This window comes from Tachypleus tridentatus, chromosome 1, assembly GCF_004210375.1.
Source record: "Tachypleus tridentatus isolate NWPU-2018 chromosome 1, ASM421037v1, whole genome shotgun sequence".
In the NCBI taxonomy this organism is placed as follows: Eukaryota; Metazoa; Arthropoda; class Merostomata; order Xiphosura; family Limulidae; genus Tachypleus; species Tachypleus tridentatus.
The window spans coordinates 164,928,850-164,950,274 of record NC_134825.1 but is presented as its reverse complement, the minus strand read 5'-3'; the positions used below and the strand labels follow the sequence as shown (position 1 = coordinate 164,950,274).

General features: G+C 34.4%; 1 protein-coding gene and 1 long non-coding RNA gene across 2 annotated transcripts in view; one reads left to right on the top strand and one right to left on the bottom strand.

The window, feature by feature from the left end:
* The window catches only part of LOC143229694 (uncharacterized), a 108,832-nt gene extending 94,287 nt beyond the window's left edge, over positions 1–14,545 (bottom strand). The window contains exon 1 of the long non-coding RNA XR_013016005.1: positions 14,483–14,545. This is a non-coding gene — a long non-coding RNA (uncharacterized LOC143229694). The remainder of the gene's footprint in view (positions 1–14,482) is intronic.
* A 216-nt stretch (positions 14,546–14,761) lies between these two features.
* The window catches only part of LOC143229686 (uncharacterized), a 108,453-nt gene continuing 101,789 nt past the window's right edge, over positions 14,762–21,425 (top strand). The window contains exon 1 of the mRNA XM_076462388.1: positions 14,762–15,248. Within this exon, the coding sequence (XP_076318503.1) occupies positions 15,158–15,248 (91 nt within the window). The 5' untranslated portion in view covers positions 14,762–15,157. The remainder of the gene's footprint in view (positions 15,249–21,425) is intronic.

Genomic DNA, 21,425 nt, shown 5'->3' with positions numbered 1-21,425 from the left:
AAGAAAGAAAGTTGCATGTGTCAGTCTTGTTGGCAAATATAAATTTTATACATATTGACATTCAATTAACTTCTAAGTTCAAATTTAGATTTCATTTTAATTGATATCGAGATACTTAACATAATAAATCGGAAACTTGTCCGAGATCGATTATATTACGTAACAGTACAAACTATTAAAATTTAAAAAGCAAATTTTTTTTTTGAATTTCGCGCAAAGCTACTTGAGGGCTATCTGTGCTAGCCGTCCCTAATTTAGCAGTGTAAGACTAGAGGGAAGGCAGCTAGTCATCATCACCACCCACCGCCAACTCTTGGGCTACTCTTTACCAACGAATAGTGGGATTGACCGTAACATTATAACGCTCCCACGGCTGAAAGGGCGAGCATGTTTGGCGCGAAGGGAATGCGAACCCGCGACCCTCAGATTACGAGTCGCACGCCTTAACACGCATGGCCATGCCAGGCCAAAAAGCAAATAAAAGAAACACAAATAGTGAACGAACTGCTATTGCGCGTCTAACTTTACAAAAATATTAAAAATACGTAAAAACCTAAAAAACAAACAATAAACACAAATAATGAACAAACTACTACTACGTCCTTAATTTCACAACAATATTAAAAGTATGTAAAAAAGTAAAATAACGAACAATAAACACAAATAATGAACAAACTACAACTACGTCCTTAATTTTACAACAATATTTAAGTACGTAAAAACCTAAAATAACGAACAATAAACACAAATAATGAACAAACTACTACAACTTCCTTAATTTCACAACAATATTAAAATTACGTAAAAACCTATAAAACGAACAAAAGAAAGACAAAAGGTACAAAGTACTGCTACCTTCCCAAGTTAACCATTCTATGCCTTTTCGGTTCGTTTTGAAGTTAAATATATGCGTTCTACAGTTATACTAAATTTCAATTTACATTTATATAACTCCCGATATACACAGAATGTTATCACTGTCGTTTCTCATGAACACAGAGATATGTACTGTGACTTCTTCAACAAATACACTGTTTGAAAGATACATAAACTGATTAATTTCTTCTGTTGAAGAAATCGTTTCAAAATGAAGTGAAAGAGAAAGGTAGGAACTGTTATAGTAAGATTTATATTTCTGGTTGTATATCATTGTTTAAATACAAAGTTATACACTAGGCTGTCTTCACTCTGTCCACCACGGGGATCCTGCAAAGCCAGATGGTTAGGGAGCTCGATTCGTAGTTTTTGGGTCAGGGCTCGAATCCGCGTCACAGAAAACATGCTCGCCCTTTAACCGTGGGGACGTAACAGTGTGACGATCAATTACAGTATTCGTTAGTGAAAGAATAGCCCGAGGGTTGGTGGTAGGTGATGATGGCTGTCTCTCTTCCCTCTTGCCTTACACTGCTAAATTAGTGCTGGCTGGTGCAAATAGCCCCAGTGTAGCTTTGAGCGAATTTCTAAACAAACAAACAAAACTGTAACACTATGACTTTTTTTTTTTTTAGTTTACCAAGGGATTTTTAGAATGCGGGTTTGATTATAAGACCAATAATTATTGTAGTTCGAAAAGGGCGGAGAACGTGTTTGACCGACGTATACTGACACATCATTTGTTCAACTGATAATTACGCTACTCTTGCTACATTCCAGTTAAAAAGTTTACTTTCCAAATCCGAAAATTCTGTAACAGTAATTAATAAACTTTATTTTAAACATTAAATCTCCATATACATACACTGTTATTGTTTTCATAGGTCAAAGCTATACAATAGTTACTCGAATTGAACCACAGATTTTAGAGTTGTACTTCTGCGAATGTACCGTGACCAATCGAAGTTCATGTGAGTTTCTCATAGCACTTTACTGTGTATATAAACACATGCATATGGTGTATGGTATTTCAATTTTGTTTAACGTGTATTTCGGTTCATAAGCGACCTAAATTCTTGAATATTAGCATTTATATTTATAATAAATGTTAATCGACTGGCATTACAAACTAACCAAATCAATTTCACTGAATCAATTTGAAAAATACAACAACGGCTAATGTTTTAAACATGATCAAGGGTGTATTTTCAGTTTATGAACGCTCACTTGTTTTTTTGAAACTCGAGATCTGATATTTTGATTGCAAAATTATCGAAGTACAAGTTTTTCCGTATTCATCAATATTTTATTTGTATCATTAACACTCTATTAAAATAGGAATGGTTTTTCTCGAGTATTTTCCCCCACTAAATCTACAGTTCAGTTTGAATTACAAGTGCCAATATTTATTTTAAGTTCTTGTGCTTGAATGAGACGCCTCATGCACATTTCTATTGCTAACTTGACAAACACTAACTTATAACGTACGTCTGCTCTGATGATGGTTCTAAAAGAACATTTTTGGCAAGTTAATTCATGTAAATTTTGTGAATCAGGTGTTACACCGTCATGTCCAAATAGAGAAGAAATATTCTGAGATAGCATACACTCACCACGAAACTTTTATATCATTATTGAGATGGCTGATAAACGTAACCAACGTTGGCGTGATTGTTGTGCGTTTATCCGTCTTGGATATGAGCATTACCATAATAATCGACTCTATACTTTCCCCAAAGGAACAATATTTAGACAGTTGCCAGTTTGATGTATCGTTGGTATGCGTTTAGAGAATGAAAATGTAGATGAGGGACATGTCTCCAAGAGGTTGAAGAGAGGAGAGATTGAAGCGTATATATGCTACAGCTGGAATAGACATGTGTAACAATCACGTTAAATGACCAATTTGCCTCATATGCACATCACCTGCTGCCCTCTAATAGTTTCGTTTGCTTAAAGAGATTTGTATTGTAATGTTGAAGACAAACTCGAGTGCTTCGATGATATGGCTCATCGCTCAAACTTTCCTTCCTCAAATTCATTTATAAAAATAAAGAATGAAACATTTACTGAGATTAGTCTAGAAGTACACACGTAACATGACATATTACTTCGTTTGTTCGTCAATATTCACTCAATTTAATTTCTACAAACACTTGTCGATACATTTGTTTTTCAAAGGAAACGAAGGAGTTTGAGACTTGTAGTCTCGTTTAGTTTTTCTGTATGAGTGAAAAGGTTTGGTTAGTGCAAGATTATAATACACAGGAGAGAAAATGTTTTTGTTTTTTTGAATTTCGCGCAAAGCTACTCGAGGGCTATCTGTGCTAGCCGTCCCTAATTTAGCAGTGTAAGACTAGAGGGAAGGCAGCTAGTTATCACCACTCACCGCCAACCCTTGGGCTACTCTTTTACCAACGAATAGTGGGATTGACCGTAACGTTATAACGCCCCCACAACTGAAAGGGCGAGCATGTTTGGTGCGACAGGGATTCGAACCCGCGACCAAAATGTTTGATTAATGCAAGCTTATGATATTTAGGGATAGATTATAATGTTTGAAAGTTCAGTAAGAGGAAAGATGGATAGTTAAAGTCTGTTGATTCAGGTATTTTTATCTGTCTACATAAGTCACTTGATACTCAATCTAATGAGATAAGCTATTTTATGCAGTAAGGAACAAACAACTACAACTCAACTTAAAATATAACTTATTTACTTATGGAATTTAATTATATATTATCTCAAAATTAAAACCTTTTTAACATGAACTTTCATTTGTTTTGTTAAAAAAATCGTATATTTTGTTTTGCTCTCTTTTCCTTAAGGTCTGATGAAGCTGTCGTGGTAAGAAGCACTTTGGCCTCTTCACTTCATGAGCCTCGTGACTGTGAAGAGCTCACACGTCTCGTGACTTCGTAGGTTTTTGTTCTAACTGTTAAGTTACCAACTTGTTTATATACTTCATTATCCATGGTGATCCCATATTGTATCATCTTGAGCAATTTTGTGTTCCTGCCAGTTACAAAACCCTATGCAAAGGAAATTCCAAACGCAGTAGTCGTGATAACTAATTTCTACGTGAAATACACAAGTGATTCTAACAGTAATTAGAAGAACTAATTTCAACTTTTTTTAAGTGACTTATGTGTTATTACGTATCTTATAAATGACAATATTTATTGTCAAGCACTTTTGTGCATAGCAACGTTAGAATTATGTGGTTAAAAAAAAGAACCGAAGGGATGAGTCCGTATGGAAGTCCATCGTTAAGACTTCCCCGATGGTACAGCGGTAAGTCTACGGACTCCCAACGCTAAAATGAAGGGTTCGATTCTCCTTCGTGGGCTTAGCAGATAGCCCAATATGGCTTTACTATAAAAAAAAATACACAAACCATCGTTAGAAAAGACAGCTTTAACTTGCAAGCATTCATACTTCCTTCAACGTATCTACTTAACATGAGGAGCAAAACTGTATTGATTAATTACACATATTTTGTCACATTATATTACTATTATATTCCTGAGTTATCAATACGAGTTTTCTTTTCTTTCCTGTGATTTGTATTTGTGTTATGTGTTACGGTAACCGTAGATGTGTTTTAAATATTTAAGTGTTTTCTAAAATAAGATGTGCTCTTCTGTCATAGACGGCCAGGCATGGCCAGGTGGGTTCAGGCGTTCGACTCGTAATCTGAGGGCTCGAATCCCCGTCACACCAAGCCGCGGGGGCATTATAATGTGACGGTCGATCCCACTATTTATGGGTAAAAGAGTAGCTCAAGAGTTGGTGGTGAGTGGTGAATACTAGCTGCCTTCTCTCTAGTCTTACACTGCTACATTTGGGACGGCTAGCGCAGATAGCCTTCGTGTAGCTTTGCACGAAATTCAAACAAAATATCCTGTGCTAAATACTTTGCCACACCAATACATATAACGAAACATAATACATCTCAATTAACATTTGCTTAGCTTTTCTTATAACATTTGCCTATTTAATAAAATATTTTAAAACCCATTTAAGCAAATTACTAACCATCCAGACACGTGATGCAAAACCTTTTAAAGCTATGACAATTGTCAGTGAGGGTTCAGGCTGGTTCTGCAGCTGTCACGCCTCTTATATTACTAGAGTGCAGCTTGCCACGTGTCCTACAACGGGGACAATGAAAATTTCGTGAACCAAAATGAACGAGTTCGTCGTTCCGAAACTACAGTGGTACTTGTTATGGTACTATAGTCGTACACCGTTTGACAGGTTGCTATTTTGCTTAAAGACTCAAACAGCAATCCTAAATCTATAGTGTCTACAGAAAGTATGCATAATAAAACCGCCTAATAGATGAACAATATGTGTTGGTCTAAGTTTAATCTATTGTGTAATAAAACAGCCTGAAATAACACAAAGAGTTTCACTAAGCTGAAATACATTTTGTTTTCAGAAGTACAAAATATTCAAGAACAGTTCTATAGCAGCCAGTGAAAATGTCACACATCAGTAAAAATAACACAGTTATAAGTTTGTAAAAATGGATAGGAGCTAGTCTATAACCGTTAAACCACATTTAACCACATTTATTTCGAAAACCGATGTATAATTTTACTAAAAACATCTATACATTTAATAAAGTTAATGAGTCAGTGACACCAATAATATATTGTTAGTTGTAACTTGTAAAACACGAGGATACTTACATTAAAACTGGTCATATTCAGATAGTGACTAATTAAAACTGGTCATATTCAGATAGTGACTCTATCGCACCACAAATTAATCCGCCATTGAAACACTTAAATTAGGAACGTTGCACTGCACCTAATGATATACATCTACGTCATCACACACGAGCTGTTCGATCGTTGATAAAGACAGAAAAGCTTGGATCAGTATTGTGTTAAATGTTTGTCTATTTATTGTTTTTGTTTTTGGCTTGATATAGTTTGTTGTTGAATTTCTGTGATACATATTGGTGTACTCAAGACGTATTAATGTTAGAAATGAACGACCTTTTAACTGTTACCAATAAGTTGTTTTTGTTTAATTAAACACTCAACGTTTCGCTATGCAGACTCTTTTAGGAGCGTTCATTAAAACACAAACCGAAATTGACAACAGCTTCATATACATAATTCTTTACACTGGAAGTTTCGATTTGTATTTTAGTGAACGCTCCTTAAAAAGCTGTAAAGCGAAACGTTGAGTTTCTAATTAAATAAAAAACAGTTGGTGTTATGAGGTCGTTTATTTCCAGCATTAAAAGGTTGTTGGAAGTATGTAACAGTTGCTTAACTAGACACCGAATGAATGCAAATTACGTTCAGTCAGTTAACAACTTTTCATGATATAAAATCAAATCAATGTGCTTTCGTTTGAATCAAATAATTTTACGTCATTTACATCATTTGAGCCTTTAGGGAATAGCCTTCACTGTGAATCACTTATATTTTAGTTTGTTTGTTTTGAATTTCGCGCGAAGCTACCCGAGGGCTATCTGCGTTCTAATTTAGCAGTGTAAGACTAGAGGGAAGGTAGCTAGTCATCACCACCCACGGCCAACTCTTGGGCTACTCTTTCACCAACAAATAGTGGGATTGACAGTCACATTATAACGCCCCCCACGGTTGAAAGGACGAGCATGTTTGGTGTGTTATATTTTAGTAAAAATAGTTATGGAAAGAAAAAAACAGGAAGCGTGAATATTCCGGGCTGACATGCTTTTATTACGTAAAGAATTAACTACTCCAGTGTATATTCATGATTGTATTATATTCAGGGTTACACCGTGAAAGTATGTCGAAAAGAAAAAAAAAAAATTACCTTACCAACAGTAAAAGAGAACATCTAAAAACTTACCCTGAAATCGAAACTAAGAAACTTATTTCTATTAATTGTTAATCCCATTGTTCATCTCACCCTGTAAAAATAAGAACACAAAACACACTTAAATCCCGGAAATGAATCATTTTATGTAATTATACTGTGATTGGTTGTCATCCAACCAATTAGCACATCAATATAAAGCATGTGAAAGTATGGGTAATATTAGCATGATTCCAGTCATTACTTTCAAGAATGAAATATTGAATGAGGAGAATGTAAAAACCCAACGTTTCATTTGGTTGAAGACAATCCATAAGAAAACCTCTGGCAGGGCTCCAAATGTGGTATGTGAGAATTGTACTGTTAAAACAAAAGTGTTTTTAAATAGGAAACCGAAACTCTCCAAAAACAACTTAAGTACTTGAGGGCATGTTATGTACGAGATAGCTATGCAAAGAGTTTGTTTTAACTGCAACGTTATCCCTAAAATAGTAGGATACACATTAGTAAGAAGTGATATCAAAAGACGTGTAACTGCTTAAAAACAACTGTTGATAAAAGTAACTCAACTGAAAGGTTGAAATTGACATTATGCTACTAACAGTGGAATGAACAAACCTGGAGACGTCGGCTCTTTACAAATGACTCCAAATTGTTCGGTGACAGTTCAATAACAGTTTCTTGGATTAAAAAAAAAGAGGAAGCGTATTATGTCAATGGACAATGTCTAGAGAAAATCGTGATGGGATATTGTAACACGTTTGGGGCTGCATCTAAATCAACCTGTAGGTGATCGGAACATAATGTATGAAATCCCGACTGCTGACAACTACAGACGGATTCTGATCCATCATGCAGTTCCCTTAGGAACACGATTTGCCAGACAGGGATTTAGCTTTCAGCGAGCGTACAATAAAAGTGGTTAAGCGACATCTTGATGGCGAAGCGAGCAACCTTCGCGACCCTGACTTGGCTTGTCCAGATTCTTGATATGGACATACTCAACGCCGTATTGGCTTACGAAAATAAACAAATTGGAAAGATCCAAGGGCGATCCAACGAATTAGTTGACTTGTTGGAAGTACTTCGAGACCTTCTGAACGATATTTCACAATCGCACATCCACAAATCGTAAAGCAAGGTGAATTGCTCTGAGTGAAGCAAAGAAATTCCATGGAAAATACTTGTTTGTTTTCCTTTTTGTATTATCTATAATAATATTTAAAGTTCTGTTCCGTTTATAATTCCACTGTTACTCGTGTCTCCTGCATGAATATCGCTTGCGTGTTTACATTGATAATTTCATTATAGTTTATGCTCTTCAGACATTCATGTTTGTCGAGTACCTTTTCTAAAAATTAAAAAAAACACTCCTTTTAAACATCTGAACGTTTCAGCGAGTATTGCTGGAAAGTTAGATACTTCTGTCTTCCCTTTTTTAAACATCTGAACGTTTCAGCGAGTATTGCTGGAAAGTTAGATACTTCTGTCTTCCCTTTTTCAATCTCTCTTTGATGTCTCTCCTCATTCAAAACTCTTCTTGCTTTTACAAAGAAATAAAGAAAGTTATTTTGTGCAATAAAAAGTAAAACGTGTTATCGCACAAAATAACCCTATTTATTTTCGATGCCCGTGGTGGGCAGAGCACAGATAGCCCATTGTGTAGCTTTGTGTTTAATTCAAAACAACAACTAACTATACGAAGACCAGTTGCATCTCGTATAGTAATCCAAAGAAGATGATTTAATATGAGGCAGAAAAATAACAATGAGGCCAGTTAATGGATTTAATAGAATAGGCCAGTTGATAGATTTAATACAATAGGCCAGTTAATGGATTTAATACAATAGGCCAGTTAATGGATTTAATACAATAGGCCAGTTAATGGATTTAATACAATAGCTCAGTTAATGGATTTAATACAATAGCTCAGTTAATGGATTTAATACAATAGCTCAGTTAATGGATTTAATACAATAGGCCAGTTAATGGATTTAATACAATAGACCAGTTAATGGATTTAATACAATAGACCAGTTAATAGATTTAATACAATAGACCAGTTAATAGATTTAATACAATAGCTCAGTTAATAGATTTAATACAATAGACCAGTTAATGGATTTAATAAATAGGCCAGTTAATGGATATAATACAACTTATTTATTTTATATTATCTTAAAGATGAGGATCTCGAAACGCAAACCGTATTAATAAAAACTGTGTAATATATTAATGGCAAAGACATTTATAGAATGAAAGGAACATTCGAGAAATGTCACACGTTGATGTTGTTATTGGTGTCACATATCAAGGTATATGTCTTGAATGGATGATCACGTACCGGATTTAGTTAGGCAGATCCGATGTGATTAGTATGTTTATACAAAGGACTACAAGTACAACGAAAAGCAACAATCATCTTTGGAGCAATCATTATTCGAATTAGATAAATCAGAAGACTTAATGGAATATAGGTTATTAGGTTTGAAGTAAATAACCGAGAGTGATGACGAAATAGGCAGAAACGTAAAATATTAAGAGTAAAAACAGATAGAAATAAGAAATAGAAGACCAAAATGCCAGAGTTGTCAGAGGTATTCTGTGGAAGTGGTAATGAAATGCGAAAATATAATCAACATATACAGAGCTCGAGATCAAATAGAATAGTCACCATAACGCTGTAAATCATAAGACTCATAACCGTTCATTCAAGCCTTGTTACCAGTTTGATTCTTTCCAAACATCCTTGTCCATGTCTTATTGGCGCTATACACACGTTTGTAATGCTCTAGTATTTTCAGTTGAACTGGAACTTGGTCGACATGCAGAACGTGCTTTGAACCAAATAACTTTTCAGTTATCGATCTAAGCCACAAGTTTCATTTGGACAAATATAATTATTTCTTTAACTTACACGTGAACTCTGCTCTCGGCTACGACAGTGACTTCATTGATTTACGTTGTGCTCGGGTAACTTAGTGAAAATAAACATCAGTGTGAACGTTCCAACAGCCTGCTTCTCTAATGGCTCGCTTCATTATTAAATAAGTATTCTCGCTAAATGGCTGAGACCCCTCTCAAATATCTGTGCAGGCCTAATGAGACAGTATTTACTTTAAACACTTGAAGATATCTCGAGATTGGTGCTGACCTGTTTATTTGCTGTCTTACTTACATTATTAAATGAGCACTGATTTATTTGCTTCATTATTAATTCTTGTGAAGAATGTAATTCATAAAATAAATGCACAAATTCGGCTCGCGTCGTAATTTCAATTCATTCTCCTTTTTGTATCCTGAAGATTATATGACTTAAAAGAAGTAGACATTTTGTATTTTGCTAAATAATTCTACGAACCATAACATTGAATTTGTTTTTTGAACTTGCGTAAAGCTACTCGAAGGTTACCTGCGCTATCCGTCCCTAATTTAGCAGTGTAAGACTAAAGGGAAGGCAACTAGTCATCACCACCACCCGCCAACTCTTGGGCTACTCTTTTAGTAACGAATAGTTGAATTGACCCGTACCTTTATAACACCTTCGCGGCTGAAAGGGCGAGCACATTTGGAGCGACGGGGATTCCAACCCGCGACCCTAGAATTATGAGTCGATTGCCTTAACCACTTGGCCATGCCGGGGCCTACACGAGTTTAAAATAACTGGACAACATTTCCCAAACTCATCAAACGACGAATTCAATTTTAACCAAAATGATTATCACTGAAAACATTTTTTTGTTAAAAAAATATTTCATTAAAAGCATAAAATTAGTGATTTAATGATCTATTTCATTTAACAAAATCTTTTTTTGCAATTATAATATCATTCATTTAGGCCGCATAGTAAGCCTTTAAGAACAATGATTAATAATCTATTATTTTGTTACTCCAATACGTAACATTTCTCCTTCGAACTCTCGTGTACGCGATGCTTTTACGTCACGCGTCCATTGCACTGCTGTCTTGAATCAAAACGTCGTGTAAGGATGCAAAAAATACGACTGCATTTAAAAAATATTTTGAATGACTGAAGAATTTCTCGACTTAGGTATGAAATTAGTTTTTCTTTTCCTATTTTATACTGCATTAAAGAGCTGTTTATTTAAGTTGAAGGTAAATGGTGGTAACGATCCATTTCGAAAGCTTCATCCATTTCTGTATAATTTTCAAGCACATTCTCCAGTTCATTGCATAAATCATCATGAAGTGAAACTCGATATGCAGTCTTTTAATTATAGCGTTTATGTTTGTCCATCGTTGTAACTATACCCATGTTTAAGTCAAATAATACTGCGTTATTATGTCGAGCGCCACATGATATACTTTGTTAAGAAATATATCATGACTCATTTCTTTGATATTTACAGACCTGCGCGTTAAAAAGTCAAGTGACATCAGGGAAAATGGATAAGATTACAGGTTAGGCCGGAAACATGATAGGTTCTATTTGGAGTTTTAAAAGTCACAACCCCAATTCTAAAAGCACCTGCAATGAAGTACAGGAGGTAATACTGCACTATAAGTCACAAACGTATTAACAAGACGTTTGTCTTTCAACTGAAAAAAGACGCCCTTCTGGAAATGACATGAATAAATGTCTTTTTAAGAGGTACAGGTTGAGAAAATACACGATGTCTTTTTAAAAGATACAGGTTGTGAAATTACACGATGTCTTTTTAAGAGGTACAGGTTGTGAAATTATACGATGTCTTTTTACGAGATACAGGTTGTGAAATTACACGATGTCATTTTAAGAGGTACAGGTTGTGAAATTATACGATGTCTTTTTACGAGATACAGGTTGTGAAATTACACGATGTCATTTTAAGAGGTACAGGTTGTGAAATTACACGATGTCTTTTTAAGAGATACAGGTTGTGAAATTACACGATGTCATTTTAAGAGGTACAGGTTGTGAAATTACACGATGTCTTTTTACGAGATACAGGTTGTGAAATTACACGATGTCATTTTAAGAGGTACAGGTTGTGAAATTATACGATGTCTTTTTACGAGATACAGGTTGTGAAATTACACGATGTCATTTTAAGAGATACAGGTTGTGAAATTATACGATGTCTTTTTACGAGATACAGGTTGTGAAATTACACGATGTCATTTTAAGAGATACAGGTTGTGAAATTATACGATGTCTTTTTAAGAGATACAGGTTGTGAAATTACACGATGTCTTTTTAAGAGATACAGGTTGTGAAATTACACGATGTCTTTTTAAGAGATACAGGTTGTGAAATTACACGATGTCATTTTAAGAGATACAGGTTGTGAAATTATACGATGTCTCTTTACGAGATACAGGTTGTGAAATTACACGATGTCTTTTTAAGAGGTACAGGTTGTGAAATTACATGATGTTTTTTTAAGAGGTACAGGTTGTGAAATTACACGATGTTTTTTTAAGAGATACAGGTTGTGAAATTACACGATGTCATTTTAAGAGGTACAGGTTGTGAAATTACACGATGTATTTTTAAGAGGTACAGGTTGTGAAATTACACGATGTCATTTTAAGAGGTACAGGTTGTGAAATTACACGATGTCTTTTCAAGAGATACAGGTTGTGAAATTACACGATGTCTTTTTAAGAGATACAGGTTGTGAAATTACACGATGTTTTTTTAAGAGGTACAGGTTGTGAAATTACACGATGTTTTTTTAAGAGGTACAGGTTGTGAAATTACACGATGTTTTTTTAAGAGGTACAGGTTGTGAAATTACACGATGTCTTTTTAAGAGATACAGGTTGTGAAATTACACGATGTCATTTTAAGAGATACAGGTTGTGAAATTATACGATGTCTCTTTACGAGATACAGGTTGTGAAATTACACGATGTCTTTTTAAGAGGTACAGGTTGTGAAATTACATGATGTTTTTTTAAGAGGTACAGGTTGTGAAATTACACGATGTTTTTTTAAGAGATACAGGTTGTGAAATTACACGATGTCATTTTAAGAGATACAGGTTGTGAAATTACACGATGTATTTTTAAGAGGTACAGGTTGTGAAATTACACGATGTCATTTTAAGAGGTACAGGTTGTGAAATTACACGATGTCTTTTCAAGAGATACAGGTTGTGAAATTACACGATGTCTTTTTAAGAGATACAGGTTGTGAAATTATACGATGTTTTTTTAAGAGGTGCAGGTTGTGAAATTACATGATGTTTTTTAAGAGGTACAGGTTGTGAAATTACACGATGTCTTTTATCGTGTGTCATTTTTTTAACAAGAATAATTTTTCGCAAGTTGCCTCTAGCTCAAAATACCACTGTTTGATTGCTGTTTAACTTATATATACGTGTTATGCGTTCGGAACACAGTTCGATATAAATGCATTTTCATTCTCACTTGTTTTCAGTACCTTTATTTTACCTGTGAATATTTTATGAAGAAAACATTGATATTTTAGAGCGATATAAGAAGTGGATATGTTTGAACCAATTAATTCTCAGGTTCTAGGAAAAGCAAGTGGTATTTGTACCGAAAACATTCCCAGTCTAGTTACGCCTTGCTTTTATAAATATCAGAGAACCAATCCTGCATCGTTCGATACGTGTAACATTATTCTTCCGAGTACTTTAAAAATCTACTCTCTAACGAAAGTGAAATTATATCTCAATACCATAAATTAATCGTTATCGAAAAATTATCTGTGTTATAAGCAACTACAGACATCCAGGACGATATCCATTAAAATGTAGGACGTCACCAGAACTTACTTTGAATCAAACGGCGCCTGTTGAAAGTTAAGCCTACACACGTGCGTAAAAATGTAGCAAATGCAGTTAATGTGCCTGCATTTTAACACATTGCCAATACCATGTGATTATCATTAGTCTAAACTGAACACAGCTGAGTTAGCTTCACATGAAACTATTGATTCAAAAAAACTCAACGAAAGATAATGAAACTTTGCACAATAACATCATTGGACCATAAATGAACTTCATACACTGATTAACTTCAACAAGAAAATAAACCATGCTCTACATATTGACTATGACAATGATATCACTGATGTATGGATACTGATTGACTAATATCTACTTACTGACTAACTAACTTCGATAAAACCAAGCTCTACCAATTAACTGATAAACTGAATGAATCTGACTTATTTCCACAAACGTACTGGCTAAACCAAACAAATTTGACTTATTTCTCAAAATGTACTGATTAAAGTGAACAAATGTGACTTATTACTTCAACCTCACCGGCTTAATCGAATAAAAGTTTAAATAATATCTTCGTTCTGACTGACCATGTCGAAGAAAATCTTAACGAGGACCACATGTCGATTGAACATGTTGAAAGAATCTTCAAAGAGGCAACATACTGAACACTAGAGTAAACGAATTTGCATATCGGGAGGCTGTAATAACTACAAAGTAAAATGTGATATTTTCAGTAAAACTGTTTACTGAAAACTACTTCTTGTCAAAGAAGATTGAGACACAAGAAGGTTGTATAGTTCTGAAGTAATGATAATAATAAAAACACGTATGTGTTACGTAAGAAATGTATAAGATAAAACTAACTAAAATGATAAGTGATAATCGTGTGTGTTAGTATTTTTTATACTATTTGTATTTATGTTGATACTCAGATGAGGTTTGGTAATCAAATATATTAATTACATTTGACAAAGTAATGAGTAAATATTTTACTTCTAATATTATTTTGTATTTTAGCAATTTTAATATATACATATATACATAATTAGTCCTCGATTTAAGCCTAAAAAGTATGTTTGACCTACCTGCGTGCGCTTTGAAAGCTTGTTTCGTTTCATGACGTTGGTCATAGGTACAGTGCGTGCCCTTTTAAAAATGTTTTATGCGCATACCAGTGGTATCTTACAGTAAAGCCTAAAGTAACCACGGAGAGGCGCCACATACCAGCACTTTTCAGTTTATGGGTTAAGTGAAGAAAGTTGCTTAGTTTCTACACGCACATATCGACCAGAAACCCTAGTGTGTTATATGACGTGATCACTAGCGAGTTTCTCTTCTGAGATATATAAGTCCCTTCATTGTGAACAATCGCATAACAAGCATCAGGCCGCCAGCTGTCTAACGCTCGTGGATTGTCTGAGGAGCTCTAGCACTGGTCACGTTCTATTACTGGCACGTATGAAAGACTAAAGACCAGAGGATATCTGGACACGTACAAATATGACAACCACTCTTTTCCGTCGCTGAGAATCTCAATAGCCACTGTCTCTACCACTCAATACTTTGGGCGTTGACTTTATAATAAGAATACCAGTTTTGTTTTGGGACTCTTGTACTCTGTGTCTGAAAGAGCAGGAAACGTTGTGTTTAGGAAACGATTTGTTGATTTGTTTATCAGAGTTTGTTACTTATTCCATTACTAGTAGATTTTTTTATGAGCAAGTGAGAGTTGGCCTGGCGTTTCGCTGATTATCTATATAATGAAATCGAATACACTGAGTGATATGAACAAACTTATAGGAACTGCAATAGCGAGTTTGTGCGTGACTTCTCTCTTGTTTCAACTTACTGGTAAGTTTAGTTTGTTTCATTTAGTGTGTTGGACAAACGTTTGAGATGAAAACTATGAAAACTTATCGGATGGAAACCTAAAAACAAATTATTTATAGGGTGCAGATGCACAACATTATTACATTTAAGAGCTAAATTTGATGAATAACTGTTTCGTCAAAAGGTATGTTGCATGTTTGAGACTAAGTAGTTACAAGTAACGAGCTATTAATTTTAATAAAATGTAACTCTCAACGTTGATCGTGTTTCACTGCACTTATTGTCCACAGTAGATTACGTTTTATTGTACTCTTCCTCCATTAGAGGAATAAATAGTAGTCAAGCACTTTTAACATTTAAGTTGTGTCGAAAGACACTAATAACATTGTCCTGATGTAACTGTTTGAAACATATCAGATTTAAACATATAGAGCATTTCTGAGACCATACGTATTGTAATCGTAACGTAATTCGCATAACATCGAAAATGATCTTGCATAAACAATACTGCTGATCATTCAACTGTTAGAGCCTAAGCTCTAATAAATCATATAAATTAATATGAGCTAGAAATGTGAGACGAAGTTGAAATGTTTTACGTAAGAAAGCGTTCGAATTCAAAATATCGATTAATTGAGTTATTATACAACGAATACTGCTTCTGTTATCTTCATCAGAAAGACATAGAATAGATTGTTACATACTCTTGATTCGGTTACGTTAATACAAATATATATGTATCTCTATAACAAAAACCAAGCTTTCATTCATAAAACAATAAAACCATAAAACTGGTTTTATATTAAAGTGTACGAGCATTGTAAGAAATATCAAATATTCTTCTTTACTTTACTTGAGTTCACACCAAATTAATTATATTTCAAGTGTCCGAGTAAGTTCAATCTGCATATAGCACGACTCGGTTAATCTGTTCCACACAACACTGCTTACATTTACAATAACCAGAGCTAATTTAAGCACTTTCGTAGTGTCGAAATTAATAATCGAGTACTGAAATAATATTGGTTCTAAGCTTTTCATTCAGAGCGCTTATGTGTAACTTGTTGATCAGGTTGAACTAAACAGGAAGCATACATAGATCTGCTTATCGACTTTAGCTTATGTATCCAAAGTTCTAAAGCTCAACTAATCATCTGTGTCAAGTTTTAAAGATTTGCCGTTAGCCTTACATTCTTGGTGTATTCAACATAAAAAATCTTCTGTTAAACAAATACATCAGATTTAGAATCAGACTACTTCTGGTTAAAAACACCTTCATTAAAATATGTAATTAACCAGTGTTTGATGGCATAAAATAATTCTAAGTTTATTTATCAAAATATCATGTTTGCAACTTTCTCTTGCACGTTAATGAATTCTTAGTCGATTTCTATTTCATTTTGTTGGGTTTCTTTAAATGATGTGATTTTTTGGTTGCGTGTTTCAATTTCACCACCCTTTTCTTCTTGTTCCCCTCTAAACTTTGACTTTGTATGAATTTTTTAATTCATTAGCTATCGTTTTTCTGTGATTTTGACAAAGTGAGATTTAATACGTAAATTAAGACGCAGTTTCTATCTATCTTAGTTTGATTTCATGACTTAGGATGCAGCTCCTATTTCTTTTAGTTTGATTTCCTGACTTAGAATGCAGTTCTTATCTCTCTTAGTTTGATTTCATGACATAGGATGCAGTTCCTATCTCTGTTCGTTTGATTTCATGATTTGGGATGCAGTTCCTATGTCTGTAGGTTTGATTTCATGACTTAGAATGCAGTTTCTATCCCTTTTAGTTTGATTTCCTGACTTAGGATGCACTTCTTATCTCTGTAAGTTTGATTTCATGAAATAGGATGCAGTTCCTATGTCTCTTAGTTTGATTTCCTGACTTAGAATGCAGTTTCTATCTCTGTAAGTTTGATTTCATAACTTAGGATACAGTTCCTATCTATCTTAGTTTGATTTCATGACTTAGGATACAGTTCCTATCTATCTTAGTTTGATTTCATGACTTAGGATGCAGTTCCTATTTATCTTAGTTTGATTTCATGACTTAGTATGCACTTCCTATCTCTGTATGTTTGATTTCATGAGTTAGTATGCACTTCCTATCTCTGTTAGTTTGATTTCATGACTTAGGATGCAGTTCCTATCTCTGTAAGTTTGATTTCATTATTTAGTATGCACTTCCTATCCCTGTTAGTTTGATTTCATGACTTATGCAGTTCCTATCTCTGTTAGTTTGATTTCATAACTTAGTATGCACTTGCTATCCCTGTTAGTTTGATTTCGTGACTTAGGATGCAGTTTCTATCTCTGTTAGTTTGATGTTATTTTCACATCAATTCGTACAGAGCTGTGCTAATTTCATGACAATTTTACAGACTTCGTTCTAGCTTTTGCATTAATTTCTCCACATGTTATTCTAAATCCGTTATCCCCAGCTTATGACTGGTGAACTATAACAGCCTTATAATCTAATTTTCTAACATTTTCGGTTAGTATACAAAAGTTCTTTTCAGTCACAAATATGAAAGCAGAAAGAATATTTATTTCTTGTGATATTGTTACAAATAAACATAGAATTAGATATGTTTAAAAGAATATACTTAGAGATTATAGTCCACAACTTTGGAATGAAAACCATCACCAAATTTATGTATTTTGTTACATTCAAAGTTTATTTTAAATGGCATATAAAACATTTACTGTATTATCACTGAACTGCACGAGCTGACTGAAGCATGGCGAGACCTTTGAATGTACGGCTCAAGTTTTACATATTTATGTATTTGTTGACCGTAATGTTAACTGATCTAATCAGAGAATATAGTCTTCGTCATGTTTGAATATATGTTAATGTTTCGTTTTCATTTGCCTTGTTGTTGTTTTTTTTAAATCCTGAAATTTTAGGATGAAAGGTTAGTTATTATCGCAGTTAGACCTGAATTGTGAATTTTTAAAAACAAATAACACTGCACCAAAACAAAACAAGATAATTTCTTCTGATTATTTTGGCGGGCTTTGTTCAGAGTCTTAAAATTTGAAAATTGAAGGAAGTTTATGTTTCTAGCTAAGCACAAATCTACACAATGATATCGAAACTTGGGTTTTAGCGTTATAAGCATTCTGAATAACCGCTGAACAACTGGGGGACACGAATGCAAAGTGACCCAAAATAATGAAAAAATACTAAATGACACAAAATAACCAATAGTTCTGACTCTATCATATGAATTAATTTCCTGAGTTACAAGAAAAAGTTGCATCACGTTTTATAATGTAAAGAGACATGTTTTCAACTACCCATTACGAAACAGAGCAATGTGATACAATAAACAACGTGGATGATGCTTGTCTATTTAACGGTGAATTTTCGTATTATAAGGCTCAAAAGCTGTGTTGTGTAAAATGCAAATCAACAAATTTAAAGTTTATACATATTGGTTATATGCGAAAAATGGTCCAGCATGGCCAAGCGTGTTGAGGAGTTCGACTCATAATCCGATGGGTGCGGGTTCGAAACCCGGTCGCACCAAACATGATCGCCCCTTTTAGCCGTAGAGACGTTATAATATGACGGTCAATCCCACTATTCGTTGGTAAAAGAGTAGCCCAAGAGTTTGCGGTAGGTGGTGATGACTAGCTGCCTTCCCTCTAGTCTTACACTACTAAATTAGGGACGGCTAGCGCAGATAGCCCTCGAGTAGCTTTGCGCGAAATTAAAAAACAGATATATACGAAAAAACAAACTAGTGCGAGTTTTAAAAAATCGGATAGCAAATCGTTTTGGAATTTTTAATTTTTAACCTTCAGGAATATTTGATTTCTAAATTTATTTATTTGCTAATAAATATACTATAACTTCATCATATTATGCAGATTCCTCGAAGTTTGTCCCCCAGTGGGGACAGCGGTAATTCTATAGACTAACGACGTTAAAATAAGATAAGTGACAGAATTTAAATAATTTCATATCTTTCATATTCCAATGACTTTTATCAAGAGAGACAAATGGGAAAGGTTTAATAGATTCTGTTTGTTTTTCAGTTTGATTGGTGTACTTTTCTAAGTTACATGTAATGTAGTCTAGACGTGAGTCCTAACTGGGTTAGAAGAGTATTGAATCAATTCTAACCAAAGTTTATCTAAAAAGAATTGCCCAGTTCTTACAACAAAACTTAGGTTCTTCATGATATTATTTAGATTGGTATATTTTATTCGTGGAAAAGTTTATTTGCGCATTTAAGCCAATGTTTGAAAAGTCTTAGCTCTAATAATTGCACGATCCAGCTAGAACTGGATTTTCTCGAATTATGACAACTTGTTTATTATATAATCTGAAAGTGCAAATATTTATATCCAAATTTGGAAATACACATACGCTAAAAACATGCTAACAGATTCAAGTCATAAGAAGATGAAAATAACCGTATTTATTATTACATACAAAAGGTAATACGTTCGTGTTTTGCTTATATGTTAACTGTAATAAATATTAATATATACATATAATCTTATGTTTGTTTTGGAATTTCGCACAAAGCTACTCGAGGGCTATCTGTGCTAGCTGTCCCTAATTTAGCAGTGTAAGACTAGAGGGAAGGCAGCTAGTCATCACTACCCACCGCCAACTCTTGGGTTACTCTTTTACCAACGAATAGTGGGATTGACCGTAAAATTATAACGCCCCCATGGCTGGGAGGGCGAACATGTTTGGCGCGACGCGGGCGCGAAACCGCGACCCTCGGATTACGAGTTCGCGCGCCTTACGCGCTTGGCCATGTCGGGCCATAATCTTATGAAATAAAGCTAAATATGCCTAGGACTAACACTGAGTTTTGGTGTGGTCAACTCAATTATTTGTAGTAACTGTTCGTGTTCAAATAATGATGCTTGATAATAAGGGCAACAGACAGAACCACGTGTGTAGATCATGTCTGCTCTGAAGGTTTACAATCGTCTTCGAGAAAGAGATTGCGTTAATATACACGCGTAAAGAAGTCACTGTTCGTTAATCCGTTTGTTTAGTAATATAAACACGTACTACACCATATTTTCATACACCATAAGATGATAAATATAGCTTTATATTCACAAACAAGTAATCACGCAGGAAAAATAACATGGAACAGCTTATTGGGAAATGAGTTTGGGAAAAGCGAAACCTAACTCAGATAATGGAATACTTCTTGAAGATATAACGTTTGAGTAACTCAATTTCTATAAGCTACGTACTAATTTTATGTAGCTTCAAACCTCGACGTAATTTCGTTATAAACGATGCACTAAAATATTCTTTATAATAAGTCAGAAGGGAGTGGCGTAGATCGGTACCGAAACCCTAGATATAAGTAAATCGACTTCATTTAATATTCCTAGACAACCATATTGTAGCAGTTAAATGTAACCATCACAAATCCCTATGGAGCTAAAAGGCTTAAAGAACATTTCAAGCTTTTAACTTAAATTAGGATAAGGCATGAATAATTATCTTATCTGGAATAACAATGATACAAACCTATCTGACATTATTGTTTGATTCTGTTGAAGCCACATAATATACATCATTAAAGTTCTACAAGAGACACAGACCTTTTAGTATATGCTTAGGATTTTGTTTAATATAGTATGCTCTGCTCATTAGTTCCAAACAATACTTAGCTATTTCATGCATCCAAAGACTTGCGACGAACTAAGTCTCCTTGAATAAAACAGAAAACAAAATCAGACTTATAAAGTAGAGAGGGAGGGAAGTAACCGCCCTTTCACTAAGAGATCCGAATGAACAGATTAAGAGAGTGGTTGGTTGTGTGTAAAGAATAGTATTAGAGCTCCATTTTCACTGAGCATGCTTCACTGCTTTCATCACGCACAAAGCACACACACACAACAGAGAAACATAAAACTTAATTTTTATCTTGCACGGATTTATGGGAACGTTTTGCTATCAACTTCAAATGAATATCTCAACATTCTACTGAGACACACTTCTTTCTCCCATCATGGTTGAACAGCGTTAAACGGACGGACTTACAGTGCTAAAATCCAGGGCTCGATTCCTAACAGTAATAAAACACAGCATATATATTCATATAACCTTGTTGTAAAATTAAAAAAGAAATAGGCATCTCTTGAACGACGTACTTTGCCTTATAATTATAAGCACAATGCTTAAAAGAAAACAGACATTAAAATA